The sequence below is a fragment of the Leucoraja erinacea genome, chromosome 21 (assembly GCF_028641065.1).
Source record: "Leucoraja erinacea ecotype New England chromosome 21, Leri_hhj_1, whole genome shotgun sequence".
NCBI lineage: Eukaryota > Metazoa > Chordata > Chondrichthyes > Rajiformes > Rajidae > Leucoraja > Leucoraja erinaceus.
The window spans coordinates 20,729,243-20,745,308 of record NC_073397.1 but is presented as its reverse complement, the minus strand read 5'-3'; the positions used below and the strand labels follow the sequence as shown (position 1 = coordinate 20,745,308).

At 41.8% G+C, this 16,066-nt stretch overlaps 1 protein-coding gene across 3 annotated transcripts in view; it reads right to left on the bottom strand.

The window, feature by feature from the left end:
* Window positions 1–7,491: 7,491 nt before the first annotated feature.
* LOC129707364 (proto-oncogene tyrosine-protein kinase Src-like) overlaps window positions 7,492–16,066 on the bottom strand; it is a 133,261-nt gene continuing 124,686 nt past the window's right edge. For all 3 annotated transcript variants that reach the window (XM_055652347.1, XM_055652346.1, XM_055652345.1), the window contains 2 exons: window positions 13,291–13,422; window positions 7,492–10,445 (listed from right to left, as the gene is read on the bottom strand). In XM_055652347.1, coding sequence (XP_055508322.1) covers window positions 10,237–10,445; window positions 13,291–13,422 — 341 coding nt within the window. In that variant the 3' untranslated portion in view covers window positions 7,492–10,236. The remainder of the gene's footprint in view (window positions 10,446–13,290; window positions 13,423–16,066) is intronic.

Here is a 16,066-nt window from a genome sequence, read left to right as displayed (position 1 = left end):
TGGAACATCCAGGTTCAGGAACAGCTTCTTCCCCACAACCATCAGGCTATTAAATACGACATCAAACAAACTCTGAACTATAACAGCCTATTGCACAATCTGTTTATTTATGTGTATATATATGGTCTATGGTATATAGACACACTGAACTGTTCTGTATTATGCTTACAATATTCTGTTGTGCTGCAGCAAGCAAGAATTTCATTGTTCCATCTGGGACACATGACAATAAAACTCTCTTGACTTTCTTTACCACTCTGCTTACCTGAGTGCCACTTTCAGAGAGTTATGGATGTACTCATCCGTGTTTAATCGGAGCAAGAGTGGGGTGCTACACTTTACTAAGCAAGGGGAAAATATACGATTAACAGCATGACCCTTGACAGTGAGTTCCTCAAACGCATTGTTTGGTGTTGGAAACGGATTCAATAGTGGCATTTAAAAGACTTTTAGATTGGCATTTGGATGTGCAGGGAATAGAGGGGAAAGGGTCATGTGCAGGCAGAAGAGGTTAGTTTAGCTTGACATCATGTTCGGCACAGTGTGGGCTGAAGTGCCTGTTCCAATTCTGCACTCTATGTTTTATGTTCTAAGAAAGGGCTGCAGATTATGGAATCTGTTAAGGAAGGTGATGAGTAGAAGCAGATGAGTGAGGGATACTGTGCAAATGCAGACAGTGGATAGGAGACCCAGTGAGTTGAGTGAGTGGAACCAGGTGGGGGAGGGGAAAGAAAAATCAGCATGGGAATGGGGTGGGGAGTTAAAATAGCTTGCAACTGGGAGCTCAAGATGGCCATTGTGAACAGAGCATGAGTTTGATAAAGTGGTTGCCTCATCTGCCCTTGGTCTTATTGATGAAGAGGAGGCCATATCCAGAATACCAAATGCAAAAAACAAGTTTGGAGGAGGCACATGTGAACGTCTGCCTTACCTGGAAAGGCAGTATAGGTCTGCATTTAGGATGGTGATAAGGAGGCATAGGTTTTTTCCCCTCTTACAGTTGCTGGGGCAAGTGGCTGGGGAGGAGGAGGTGGTATGGATGGGAAAGAAAGTGCCAACCTGGGAGTCACAGATAGAGTGGTACCTGTGGAAAGCAGAGAGTGGTGGGGAGGGGAGATGTGACTGTCGATGTGTCTTTGCTAGTGGCAGAAATGATGGAAAATGATGTGCAGGATGCAGAGGCTGGTTTGATGAAAGGCAGGGTCCAAGGGAACTCTACTTTTCTGTCATGGGGCTAAGTTGGGCGAGAGCATATGTGCAGGAGGTGCAGGTAATGACTCCGTCAGAAGAGAGGAAGCCTCCTTTCCAGATGTTTCTGATGGTCCCGAGTGGTCTTCTTGAGAACAGGTGTGGAGGAGATGGAGAAGCTGAAAGCGATTGTGTTCTTACAAGAGGCAGGGTGTCAGGAGATGCAGTTAGTGTAGCTGTGGGCAACCCCTGGATAGTTTGTCTCCAGAGATGGAGACAGAGTGATCCAGAAAGAGGAGAGATTTGTCTGAAATAGCCCGTTAATTTTTGTGCATAGTGGTAGTTAGTAAGTGATGAGGTTTCCATTTGTGTACCTCTCTGCGGGCACAGTCCACTTCCACGTTGTCATTTCAAATATTAGACACATTCCATGTTTATGTTGGTGATCTTGTTCCCTTGCCAATCGGTTAATTCTACTCAGGACATTGACTCCTTGTTCAGATACAAAGCCAAGTTATCAGGTGTTTCTAGTACTTTGTCATGCCTAAATTAAAGGCAGCCAAAATCTACTTTGATTATTCTATTATTAGGTCAAAGCTGTGTCTATTCCTCTTCAAATGTTCATGGATACATTATTAAAGCCCGGTTGATTTCCCCTTCTCCATTCAAAGATCATTGAAGTTAATTGTAGCAAAGCCCAGTAAAAAGCCCAGTGCGGCTCAGCCAAATAATATCATATAAAAATAATGTGAACAGAAAGAACATGCAAAAGACATGTAAAGATGGACAAGGGCTAATTATGGGATAGTCAGCATTGTTTTGCATGTGGGCGGTCATGTCTCACGAATCTGTTGAGTTTTTTGATGATAGATAGATAGCCTTTTATTGTCATTCAGACCGAAGTCTGAACAAAATTGCAGCAGTCATACATATAATATAATACAATAAAACAACAATAAACACATATTAACATCCACCACAGTGAGTCCACCCAGCATCTCCTCACTGTGATGGAGGCAAAAGTCTTAGGTCTGCAGTCTCTTCCCTCCTCTTCTCCCTCTGCGCTGGGGCGATACCCCCCCGGGCGATGTTAAAAACAGTCCCGCGGCTCAAACACCGCGGCCCGGGGTGGTTGAAGCTGCCGCCCACCAGTCCTGCAGACGCAGCCGCTGGCCCGCGGCCGAACCCCGGACTCAGGCCACCACCGCCAGAACACCGTCCCAGCCACCCTCACGTGAGTACTGCGCCATCTTCAGACTCGGGCTGGGCCGCCCCGACTTGGGCGCCGAACCTCCCCCAGACCGGGCCGCCCCGACTTGGCCGCCAAACCTCCCCCGGACCGGGCCGCCCCAACTTGGGCGTCGCTTCTTCCCCGGGCTGGGCCGCCCCAACTTGGGCGTCGCTTCTTCCCCGGGCTGGGCCGCCCCGACTTGGGCGCCGAACCTCCCTCGGGCTGCCAGCGCCGCACCTTCCCAAGCTCGGCCGCTCCGACGGGAGCCTCGTTCCACCCTCAGGCTGGCCGCCCTCACGGGAGCATCCCAACCTCTTCCAGCCCTGAGCCGGACCACCTTCACGGGAGCGAGCCCTGGCGGGCTCTGCCTCTGGAGCCTCGAGGTCGTCAGCTCCATTAGGCCTCAGCGCAGACGGAGGCAGAGAAGGGGAATATGACAAAAAGGTCGTATTCCCCCGCAGGGAGAGACTGCAAACCCCGTTTCAATCCCCCCCCCCCCAAAAACACAAACTAAAACCAAAAAACTAGACTAACCAAAACAAAATAAACAACATAAAAAACACAAAACAACGGGACTGCCGGTAAGCCGCTGCAGCCAGAGCCGCGCCGCCACTCCGATGTGACCAAAGAGACTGATCTGTAGACGTACTGCATATATGGAATTCGGCAAAGCATTCAACAAGGTTCCACATGGTAGGCTGCTCAGGAAGGTTAATCCAATGTGACATAGCTGGATGGATAAAAAATTGGCTTGCTGGTAGCAGGCAGTGCAACTCGTGGAGCGCCTCAAGGTTCGGTGCTGGGCCCAATGGTGTTTGTCATCTATATCCATGATTTGGATAAGAACATACATGGCATGATTAGCAAGTTTGCAGATGACAGTAAAGAGGGTGGTTTGGAGATAGTGAAGATGGTTGACAGAAATTGCAGTAGAATCTTGATCGGTTAGGCAGGTGAGCTGAGGAATGGTTGATGGAATTTAATACAGAAAAATGTGAGGTGTTGCATTTTGGGAAGACTAACATGGACACAACCTTCACACTGAATGGTAGGGTTCTGGGAGTGTTGTTAAGCAGAGGGATCGAGAAGTAGAGGTACATAGTTCTTTGAAAGTGGCATCACAGGTAGAGAGGGTGGTCAAAAAGACTTTTGGCACATTGGCCTTCATCAGTCAGAGTATTGCGTATAGATGTTGGGAGGTCATGTTGCAGTTATATAAGACATTAGCGAGGCCACATTTAGAGTATTGTGTCCAATTTTGGGAACAATGTTATAGGAAAGGTGTTGTCAAGCTGGAAAGGGTGCAGAGAAGATTTACGAGGATTTTACCAGAACTCGAGGGCTTAAGCTACTGGCCGGCTAGGACTTTATCCCTTCGCATGCTGGAGGATGAGGGGTAATCTTATTGAGGTGCATAAAATTGTGAGAGGAATAGAATAGAGGAATAGAGGAGTAAACCCATAGATGTTCTTGCCCAGAGCAGGGTAAATCAAGAACCAGATGACATAGGTTTAAGGTGAGGGGAGAAAGATTTAATAGGAACCTAAGGGGTAACCTTTTAACACATAAAGGGTGGTGGGTGCATAAAATAAGCTGCCGGAGGAGGTAGTTGAGGCAGGTACTATCGCAACATTTAAGAAACATTTAGACAGTTACATGGATAGGGTAGGTTTAGAGGGATATGGGTCAAATGTAGGCAGGTGGGACATGTAGATCTGTGTGGGCAAGCTGAGCCGAAGGGCTTGTTTCCAGGCTGTGTGACTCCATGGCTATTAGTTGGTGGATCCAAAGAACTGCAGGTGCTGGTTTACAAAAAAAACACAAACTGCTGAAGTAACACAGTGGGTCAGGCAGCATCTTTGGGGAGCATGGATAGGTGGTGTTTTGGGTCGGGATCTTCTTCAGACTGAATCAAAATGTCACCTGTCCACGCTCTCCAGAAAAGCTGCCTGACCCGCTGAGTACTGCAGCATTTTGTGTCTTTGTATGTAAAATGGAATACAAAATGTGTCTGGAAGATAACTTTGGTTAGAAATCCAATACTTAGATCGTGCATCTAGGATATTCAGAATTGTTTATTTTGTTTTTCTTATCCTGTTTGTCTTCAAAAAATGTTTCAAATACGTACGGGTTTGAAGGTTAATTGGCTTGGTATGAAGTGTTAATTGTACCATAGGATAATGTTAATGTGTGGGGATCGCTGGTCGGTGCGGACTTGGTGGGCACATTAAAACTATCTTACATTAAGGACAATTTAACATTTAAACCTGTACGTCTTTGGAGTGTGGGAGGAAAACCAAATTTCTTGGAGAAAATCCACGCGGGTCAAGCAGAGAGCGTACATACTCCGTACAGAGAGCACCCTTAGCCAGGATCCAATCCAGGTCTCTGGCGCGGTAAGCGCTGTAAGGCAGAGCCACCGTGTCTCAAATAATATTCTTCTTAAGTCAAATAACTTGTGATGAAGAGTTTTTTTGTGAAAGATTTACTCTGCTTGTCTTTTCACACATGCTGCCAAACCCAATGAGCGGTTCCAGCATTTTTGTTTCCATTTTAAAAATCAAAGCCTATTTCACCACAGGTCAGACAGCCCAAGACTCCTGTATCCATTCCAGGTACCCGAGACACTGCAACATGCATTGCATCAAAGGTGGGTTTTCAGGCTCGATATTACCTGTCATCTCCTGATGTATATCCTGTAGTCATTTGTGGGTTTCATTCGTACGATTCACACTTCGTTTCCCAGATCAGACATGATCAGGCTTTTCCAGCCCAGAGCCTATGGGCTCTCCATTACTGTCTATAGAGGAGATACACTTGGGAAAGGTGTCACAGTGGTAAAGTTGCTGCCTTATGGGGCAGGACACCTAGGTCTGATCCTGACTATGTGTGCTGTCTGTTCAGAATTTGTGTGTTCTCCCTATGACCTTGTGGGTTTTCTCCAGGTTCTCTGGCTTCCGCCCACATTCCAAAGGAATGCAGATTTGTCGGTTGATTGGCTTCTGTAGATTGTCCCTAGTGTGTAGATTAGAACAAGTGTATGGGTGTTCACTGATCAGCACTGACTCGGTGGGCAGAAGGGCCTGTTTCCATGCTGTATCTCTAAAACTCAAATCAATAACTAAATGGATGGCTTTGAAGTTAGTATAGTGAAGTAACCATGCGGCACCAATCATATCTAAAGTGGCAAGAACACCTCAAAAGACGACAAGGAATTTTCCAAGTGCATCAGCAAGATACCAAGAAAATAATAAAAGGTGAGAAAAGGTTATTATGAGGGAAAACCAGCAAGTAATATCAAAACAAACAGCAGCAGGCTTTATAGATATATAAAAATAGAATGGTTAGGCTACACGTGGGACCCTCCATTAACCAGATTGGGGAATTAACAAGGGGAAACAAAAAATGGCAGAAACATTAAATTTATATTTTGCCTCGGTCTTCACAGTGAAGAATATTACAACTATTCCATGGATTTCTGATGGATAAGTTCCAAACACAATCAAAGAACTTTCAATAATTGCAATCACATGGATCAAGATATTAGAAAAACTGATGGAAGCAAAGGAAGACCATCACCTCGTTCTTATTTTAAAGGAAGTATCTGCAGAGAGAGTGGAGCCATTGATTGAGGTTTCCCAAATGTACCTAATTTCGGGAATTAGTCCAACAGAATGGAAAAAGGCAAATGTTCTAGGGAGTTGGGTAACTATATATCTGCCTGCTTAATATGCGAAGTTGGCAAGATGCTGGAATGTATAATTACGGAGGGAATAGCCAGTCACTTATAATTAAACCAAGCATAATATAGTGACACCAAATCAATGTGTATTTAAGATTATTCCTATTTGACAAATTTTCTAGAATGCTTTGAGGATGGAATGAGCAGAGTTAATGGAGAACCTCTATTAGGATTTTCAGAAGACATTTAGTTTAGTTTAGAAATACAGCACGGAAACAGGCCCTTCGGCCCACCTAGTCGATACCGACCAACGGTCCCCACATATTAACACTATCCTACACACACGAGGGATAATTTTACATTTATATCATGTACTCCAAACCTGTACGTCTTTGGAGTGTGAGAGGAAATTGAAGATATCGGAGAAAACCCATGCTGATCACACAGATAACGTTCAAACAGCACCATTAGTCAGGATTGAACCCAGGTCTCTGGCGCTGTAATGCAGCAACTCTACTGCTGTGCCACCATTTGTCAAGATGCCACATAAAAATCTGGTGTACAAAGTAAGAGCACATTGTATTAGATGAAGTGTGTTGGCATGGATTGAAGCTTGGTTATTGCACAGCATTAAATGGCCTATATTGCAAAAAGGTTGGAATTTATAAATGGGGAAATAGCGTTACAAGTAAAGGTCAATCTCCCACCCCAAGGACTATGAGGAACGGCCATAAGAAAGATAAGGCCTGGGGTAGATTACCATGTTGAATGGTGAGGCAAGCCTGAGGGGCCAAATGGCCTACTCCTGTTCCTTCCTTATGTTCGTTAAATTTAGCAGAGAATTCAGCGGGGATAATTCGTTAATCCAATGATCAGACTGAAAACATTATGATATTTGCATTTTTCAAAAATGCCATGATAACTTCAGTGCATTTTAATCATTTTGTTTAATTGCACAAAATGGAACACGAACTTGCAAAAAAAATGAACTTGCTCCCCACCCTTCCCCAAAATACAAAAGAGCTTACACCCGGACATAATTATACACAGCAGAAATATGTGGAAATACATACAAAGGTGAGTATTATTAAGGTTTTCAAAATGCAAAGGTCGCATTTGTTTTATAAAAAAATTAAATCAGAATTCAAAATCAATATATTCTTTGCACAGGCCAAGAGAATGTGTACATCATAAATCCGAAGTACCATAGTAGCCAAAACATTACATACACAATTCATTCTTTTCAATAAAGAAAACACATGGAATTTTGGTAATATAGGCATTAAAAAATGAGATTCAAAGAGAAATTATTAAAATTAACACTTTAGTTTTGCCAATTTATGCAGCTGGAAATTAAAAAAAATTGAGCTGCATACTTTTTGCCCTAAAATGTTGTAATACTTTATATTATATACAGAGGACTGACTGAACCTGCGCCACCGTCTGACTTCAGTGTCTTTACGTACATTAATTTCCCAAGCTAGTTAGAATTTATTCCCAATATATGGGAGGTCTTCACTCCTATTCAGTAGAAACTTTATTATTCTTTTCCCTCACACATTGCTTCATTCCAAATGCATATTTAAGATTCTGTACAGTCTTTGATCACAGTGAGAGAAGAACAAGAGATAGGCCAGTGACTTATAAGAGGCATTGCAAAATACAGGTAGTTGCTAATGAATAACAAATTCAGTTTGCAAAAAATAATTATTCACACTCATTAGGAATTCACAGGGGATTATTAACAAGAATTTTTCAGCTCTATCTTTTCTTGCCTGTTTTTTTCCAAAGTTTAAAGTTCCATGCAGTGATTATTGATAACTCCAATTAGCCAGAAAAGAAAACACAGTAATGGCAGTTTAGCCTGAATGTGCAGTTCAGGCTAAACTGCCATTAGCATGTTTTCTAAAATTCACTTTGCAAGAGTTAACAACCAAGGTTATGCAGTTGATGATGAAGAATTTGGGATATTTTTGACAGGACCATTACGTTTTTTCCCTCTACATTTCACCACATCAGTCTCCATCTTTGTGCTCATCTAAATAGTTAAAGGCATTGCCTGTTCTTTCCAACAGGCTTGAGTTGTCTTTTCTCTTTAGAGAAGACAGCTAGCAATGGTGGCAAAAAAATGTTGCCACTAGTTCACAAGCTTCAGCATATTAACAATTGCCCATAGAGGTACTTATAAAAACCCTTTGGATCCAACGTTATAAATGCCTTGATACAGCACATACAATGATGGTGATTTAATAAAGATCCGTAACCAGGTTTGGGGGGGCCACCGTGAGGGAGGAGGGCGGGGATGGAGAACAAGGGGGACGGCGCAGGGAGAACAAAGGGGGACCTGGCGCGCATACTTTGTAACTTTGTAAATTTGTAAGCGCTCTTTACATGGCGACTATTTGCAAGCAAAGAATTTCACTGTGACTTGTCACATGTGACAGTAACATATTCATTCATTCAATAAAGCCATGATCCTCCCCATGGCATTTTAACCGATCTTTGTTATTTCAGTCCAATTCAATATATGTTTTGTACCCTAAAGCAATAGTGTCTATTGATCCTCAATTACCATATCTGACTACCATAGCTTGACCTGGCCACCAATGAGAAGATAATCTTAAAGGTAAATTGCCACTTCCCATCTCCAAGGCAGCCAATTATAAGTAAAAGAAACCGTTTTCAACATTTTGTGAAGCATGTTTCCAGACATTATGCAGGGAATGGGGGAAAAAAAACTTGTCATGCAATCCTGCTGTAGTGTGCAAAACAGAATATATGTTACAGCCTGTGCAAAAATACTTTCATTACCTTAAAATGCAGGGCCTTGAAATCCCACTTTGCAAATATTAGTGCTGAATAATTTATGAATTGTATGAAATTCCTGTTTAACCTATTAACAGGTTTAAAATAAAGGTGTTAACATCTCCAGTAAAACGGATTTTCACACAAATGTATTTCTGAACATTCACATAACAATGGCCAAACGTGTACGCGCTTGTCTTGAAACAAAGCGAATATTTATTGAGGCTGGTTTATTCGCAATGGAAAGATTTTTATCATAGTATTCTCTAAATATTTCGTACATCCAGTGGAATCAAATGTGCATTTGTAATAAGCATTCATGTTTGGCACCTCATTAATTCTGTCTGGAAAACAGAACTGTTAATTTCATATTCACTTTGGCCACCAGAGGACAGTCTGAGGACAACCTACTACAATGGGTTGGGTTTGCACACATATACAACTGAAACTATGATACAAACATCACTGTTGCCTAATATACCTGCTATAACCATGTAGAGTAATACCATCTCTGCAGGCTCTGCCAATTCACTTTTTATTCTTAAGAAACAGCAAAATGTTTCATTTTCTTGTTCACATTATTGCTCTTTCAAGTCATAAAAGATGGCAGCTGAACCAATGTTTACACTCCTCTGATCAGCAAAAAAAAAATCATTATATACATATCAAAGTACCACAGGGAAGACACAAAACACAGAAATGCTTAGGTATGACCACCATATTAATCAGAATAATTTTTCTACAATTCATATGGATTAAAAATATAAATAATAATCACGATAACAAAGGCATGTTACCAACAATAATAAAACAGAAATGTACAAAATGTCTTTATGATGTTGCAATTTCCATTTAAGTAAATTATAGATAAAAACATTGTTTTTTACTAGATAAAGTAATCCAGCACCAAATGCACTTTTGGTGTCTTTTAATCCTTGGAGCAATATTTTCCAGATCTATAAAACTAAAGAAAATTCTGTTGTAAAGTTATACCACATTTGTTTCTCTAGGTAAACTATAGCAGGGACGGTCATTTTTAGAGATCGTTTAAAAGTTAATTCTTATCTGGTGATTTGGCTTTGTTTCTTGATTACCTCTTTCGTCAGAACCTTACCCATCAACAGGCGTTGAAATGTAAATTAAGTATCTAGAGTGCCTCAGAAACAACGTTATCTATACACTGAGAAACAATATGCAAAAACGAGTTAGTGCACAGTGCGTGGGAATTCCAGTTATTAAGCAGATTTAAAGGCTGCGTGCAGCTGGGCTGAGGGAACCTTTGCATTCTCAAACTGCACAATGTCTCGGATGCTGCCTGTAATGGCTGGGCCTATAAGTTTTCACCAGGCTGGTATTGAGGTTCTGTGGAAGTAAAGTAATCTTCTAGGAAAGCTTGCAAATACTCAAAGGTTGGCCTCTCTTCTGGCTCCTTCTTCCAGCATTGAATCATGAGATCATGGAGAGACTCGGGACATTCAGGTGGGCACGGCATTCGATAACCACGTTCCACCTGATCCAACACCTCACGGTTCACCATTCCTGTCAATCAGAAGAAATGGACAAGAATAAGAGGTGAAGGTTTTTGCATTTTTAGACACTCATCCCTATTTTTGCCTCTTGTCAGATGCCTTAATATTTTCCTGCTCTGCAAAAGACAAAAAATGAAAGCAATTTGAGAAATCTGACCAAGAAATACTGTTCCCATCTGCAATCAAACAAATATGTGATTTGATTAGATTATTTGATTATTCATTATTTTCAAATTATACAACCCTGATCTCAAAATTAAATCAATCAGAGAGGGGGTAAAGATGTTAGCAGGTGCATTTTTTAATTGTTTGAAAATAACCCAGTCAAAGGTCCACCCAACATGGCACACACACTGGTTCTGTGCGTCTGAGGTAACGAACAAGCCAATGAGATACCCAGATCCTGGTGCAGAAGAGGCAGGTGAATCCTGATGGTGTGGGTATGTGTGTTGTCTGAATTGCTGTTGTGCATGTCACAGTACTGATCAATGGGTATCACACCACTGCATTACCTATTGAAACACTCCTTTTCAAATTAAGTTGTTACTTCTGATGTGCAACCTGTGAATTTATAATGCCATAATATTTTTGTTAAAGCTACCAACTTAAAAACAATTATATTAAATTGAAAGCCACCGACTACAAGATGCCAAAGCAGATTTTTTGTGCAATTTTATGTGCAGTGGGCAACTGGGTATATTAGGAACGTGACGATCTACAGCTAAAAACATAACATTAAGTCTGGTTTAAAATTTACATCTATTCAGTTTGCTCAGGCAGTCAGAGACAGGATGTGACATGATCATTGGGTGGTGGTTGTGTTGTGAATCATGATGTTTAAATCATCATGACTGCAATGTAAAGAGCTAATGGATTAGTTGGTCGTTTTCTTGCCCAATTTGCCTATATTAGCTGTAATTTATGATAAATCTCCTGAAGTGTTTGCCCCCTGAGTAACTATCATTTCCTCTCCTAATGGCACTCTTTTTTATTACTTGGCTTATAAGTTAGTCACCAGTGCCATTATTCAATGCCTTGACAAATGAGAATGTGCAAACAAGAAGAGACATCAGAAAGGAGGCTGCTCCACTTTAAATCCAAGATTTACACAGGAAGGTTCATGGTAAAGGATGGCAGAGGACTGAAAGCTTTAGCTGATTTTTGTCTTTCCTTAGATCATTGCTAAAATATATGAATTTATGAAAAGTGGGAATAACATTCAATTGAAGCTCTCAATTGGAAGGATATCATTAAGCTGTAAAGAATAATATTTCTGTCAGGTCTTGAGGGCCTGATCTACAGGGGAAGTTTGGGCAATCTAGGACATTCAAACCTAGGATCTAATCTTATAAAGGTGTATAAAACATGAGGGGAGTTAAAAGGATGAATACACAGTCTTTTACCCAGGGTAGGAGAATCAAGAATCAGAGGACATTGGTGAGAGGGAAAAGATTTACTGGAACCTGAGGGGCAACCTTTATACAAAAAGGGTGGTGGGTAGATGGAACAAGCTGCCAGAGGAGGTATATCATTTAAAAGACATTTGGACAAGTACATGGATAGAAAAGGTTTAAAGGGATGTGGACTAAATGCAGGCAAACGTGACCTGCTTAGATGGGCCAACTTGTACGGCATGGATGAGGTGGGCTGAAATTTTCACACAGTTGTGAATTTGTGGAATTTGCTGCTTCTGAAGGCAGTGGAGGTCGATTTACTGGATGCATTCAAAAGAGAGTTAGCAAGAGCTCTTAGGGCTAGCGGAATCAAGGTGTATGGGGAGAAGGCAGGAATGGGGTACTGATTGTGGATGATCAGCCATGATCACATTGAATGGTGGTGCTGGGTCGAAGGGTTGAATGGCCTTCTCCTGCACCTATTGTCTATGTATCTATGTAGCGATGATAACAACTAAGTGGGATTTCATAGAATCATAGAATGGTTACAGCAGTAATGAGACCAGGCCCTATGCAAGAACCAATCCTGCTAACACAACTCCCCAACCTCTCCCTATAACCCCGATAATTATATTGGTGCATGTATATATCTAGCCTGATTACATTACAGTTGAATCTGGCTCCATAATTACTCCCAACAGTACAATGCAAGCCCCAATTGTTTGTAATATCATTAAATTACTCCTCATGTTACTTGTGGATGTTCTGCTAATAATTTTTATGTTCATTAGTCGTAGGAGCAGAATTAGGCCATTTGGCCCATCGTGTCTGTTCTGCCATGCCTGATCTATCTTTCCCTCTTAACTCCATTTGCCTGCCTTTCTCCCCCCCCCCCCCCCCCCCCCCCCCCCTTGACACTTTTACTAATCTGTCAATCCCCACCTTAAAAATACCCGGGTTCAATCATTGTCCTCCAGTTCTTGGCCCATTGACCTGTAGGAGAAGTCTCTATCTCCTCTCTGGAGACTTTCTGAATGTAAGTACCTGTGTCAAACTCTTCTGCAGCCACTTCTCATTCAAGGAAAGTGACCACAACCTCTATACATAATCAAAGCTCCTCCTCCCTTGAGACTTTGGTAAAATCCCTTCTGCTTTTTTTCCAAAGCCATAACATTTTTCTTATAGTGCAGTGCACCAAATGGGACACAATACTCCAGATGTACTGTAACTCTTATTAGCTCTTATATTCCATGCCTCCACTTATAAAGCGCAGAATCCTGTATTTCCAGAATTTTCATTAAAGTTGCTGGCTTACACAGACTGGCAAATCAGGTTAATATCAACAAGGGAACTTGGCATTTGTAATTATTGTATTCAAAAGAGCATATTGGCTGTGTTTTTCCAAGACTATTGTTTAATATGCAGCTAACCAGTAGATTAATTTTGTGTTTCAAGGTTTACCTGGATATGGCACTCTGCCCTTTGTAGCGAGTTCAGTCATCAGAATTCCAAATGACCACACATCTGATTTTATGGTAAAACGGCCATACAGTGCAGCTTCCGGAGCTGTCCACTTGATGGGGAATTTGGCACCTGCATCACATAAGTGCAAATGAAGAAACAAAATGATGAGGCCAACTCATATTTCGCCTGCACAATAGTAAACTAGTACAGAGTTAGAAATTTACTGAGAGCAATTACACCGTGTTGTATTGTTGACCACTTAAATAATTATAAAACAATGCAGCAGCAAATTTTATATTTTTCTTCAACTATATTTCCTTAATCACACCGTAAGGGCAAATGATTTAATAGGGAAATGGGAACTGTATAAGGATTTACTATTGGTAGAATGCGATTCTCGAGATTGAGCCAATATGGATGACATTTATTCCACTAGAGAATATTTTACAGTTTAATGTCCATGAGGTTAACGTAGAGACCACACATTTATTTACTCATAAATTCTAAATTACACTCCCCTAACATATTTGTTCCACCAATAAAATGTTATTTAGAAGAATTTAAAATAACTTAACGGCAGGTGATAACTGATGAATGGTCATCAGCATGAAGAATTAACATCAGTATTCTTACTCTACACATGCTGAGTATTTCCATCATTTTCAATTTCAGCTTTCAATAACTGCAGCATTTTGCTTTGGAAACATGTACATTTTTTTGTTTTTGACAGCTGCAGGCAAACAGCAGATTGCTGAATAAAATCTGAAGATCTCAAGAAGGGTCCCAACCTGAAATGTCACCTATCTATGTTCTCCAGCCAATGCTACTCGGGAGGGTTTAAACTAGAATGGCAGGAGGATGGAACCAGAGCAGCCAGTCGGCAAAGGGAAAGGCTGATGAGAAAGTGGAGGTTATGATAAGCAAGTCTCAAAGGAAGGACAGGCAGGGAGAGGTTCATCAATGTGGGGACAATGAAGCACTTTAATGCAAGGAGTATTGTGGGTAAAGTTGATGAACTTAGAGCCTGGATCAGTGCTTGTAATGGGGTGGAAGATTGCAACCTTCATGTGTTCCGCCCTGTTTCGACTAATGCAATCAACTCGACATGCACAAACGGAAGATCAAATAGAACAAGTTGTCCAACAACTTTAGGCTGTGCAAGCCACACGAAAGAAGAAGGAGAAGAAGTGCTTGGAAGTATGATTTTGTAATATGATGTGATGTTTTTAAGTAACTTCTACTAACACACCACGCCCCTCCCCTCCCCCCTTGCCCCATTCCTCCATCCTAGTCATTTACCGGTTCCAAAGTTTGTCACAATGTATCCCTCATGGGATCACACCTCCCCTAGCCAACAATGAGCCTACCAGATCACCAGCTTGCATGAGGTTGGCTGAAGAAAGGTCTCGACCCGAAACATCGCCCATTCCTTTTCTCCAGAGATGCTGCCTGTTCTGCTGAGTTACTCCAGCATTTTGTGTCTATCTGAGGTCATCTGTTGCTGGCCATGATTTGTCCAGATCTTTTCTAGCCTCCAAGTTCTTTCCCACCCACCCCAACCCCCGATTTTCAATTTGAAGAAGGATCCCAACTTTTTTTCCCATTTTCTACAGAGATGCTGCCTGACTCCCTAAGTAACTCCAGCACTCAGTGTCTAACCTTAAGTTTTAAGATTGTTTTGAATAGGGACAGGTGTGGATGTTGAGGGAAGGTACTTAATTGGGGCAAGGCAGATTACAATGTCATTAGGCAGGAGTTTAGGAGGGTAGATTGGGAGCAGATATTATCGGATTAGTCCACAGTGACAGATCAGCATGTTCAGGTGAGGATGAGGGATAAGGATGGGAACTTGGTCTGGATGAAAAATGAAGCATATGTCAGGTGGCATCAGACAGGGCTTATGCGGAATATAAAGAGTATGATAGAATTCAAGCGGGAGATTTGAAGGGCCAAAAGGAGCCATGAACTGTCATTGGTAAGAATGATTAAGAAAATAATGTCACGGTTTTTTATACGTACATTAAAAATAAATGCGTAACCAGGAAAAAGGTAGGACCGCTCAAAGATAAAGAAGGGAATCTATGCTTGGAGTTGGAGGATGTAGGTGGGGTACTAAACTAGTGCTTTGCATCTGTGTTCACTGGGGAGAAGGATTTGGAAGATAGCAAGGTCAGTGTGAAGAACACACATATGCTAGTGTAGCTGCACGTAGTGGTTTGCCTTGTTAATAGTGAACCCTCGCGATTAGCTGGCGGGGTCACATGAGCACGGGAGCTTTTTCGCGGGTTTTTTTCTGTAAACGTTGATTCTAGCGCCACGTGAATAGAAGAAGCATCGTTAACATTTGACTGTCTATCTCGACTCGGGTGACTACTTTACTTTCGTTTTAAAATAAAGAATTTTGTACATCCTAACGTCTCGACTCACCAAATTAGGGCAGATTAAGATCAGAACTTGAATCTCAGTCTAACAGCTCAGCAGACCTAAAGACCAGGTAATTGGTGCACATTCCAATATGCCCCCAATTATTAATGCTCTGGGCATTTAAGGGCGGCCACTGTGGCGCAGCGGTAGAGTTGCTGCCTTATAGCGCTTACAGAGCGCAGACCTGGGTTCGATCCCAACTACTGGTACTGTCTGGACGGAGTTTATAGGCTCTCCCCGTGACCGCATGGGTTTTCGCGGTTTCCTCACACACTCCAAAGATGTACAGGTATGTAGGTTAATTGGCTTGGTGTATGTGTAGATTAGATTGGATTCAATTTTATTGTCA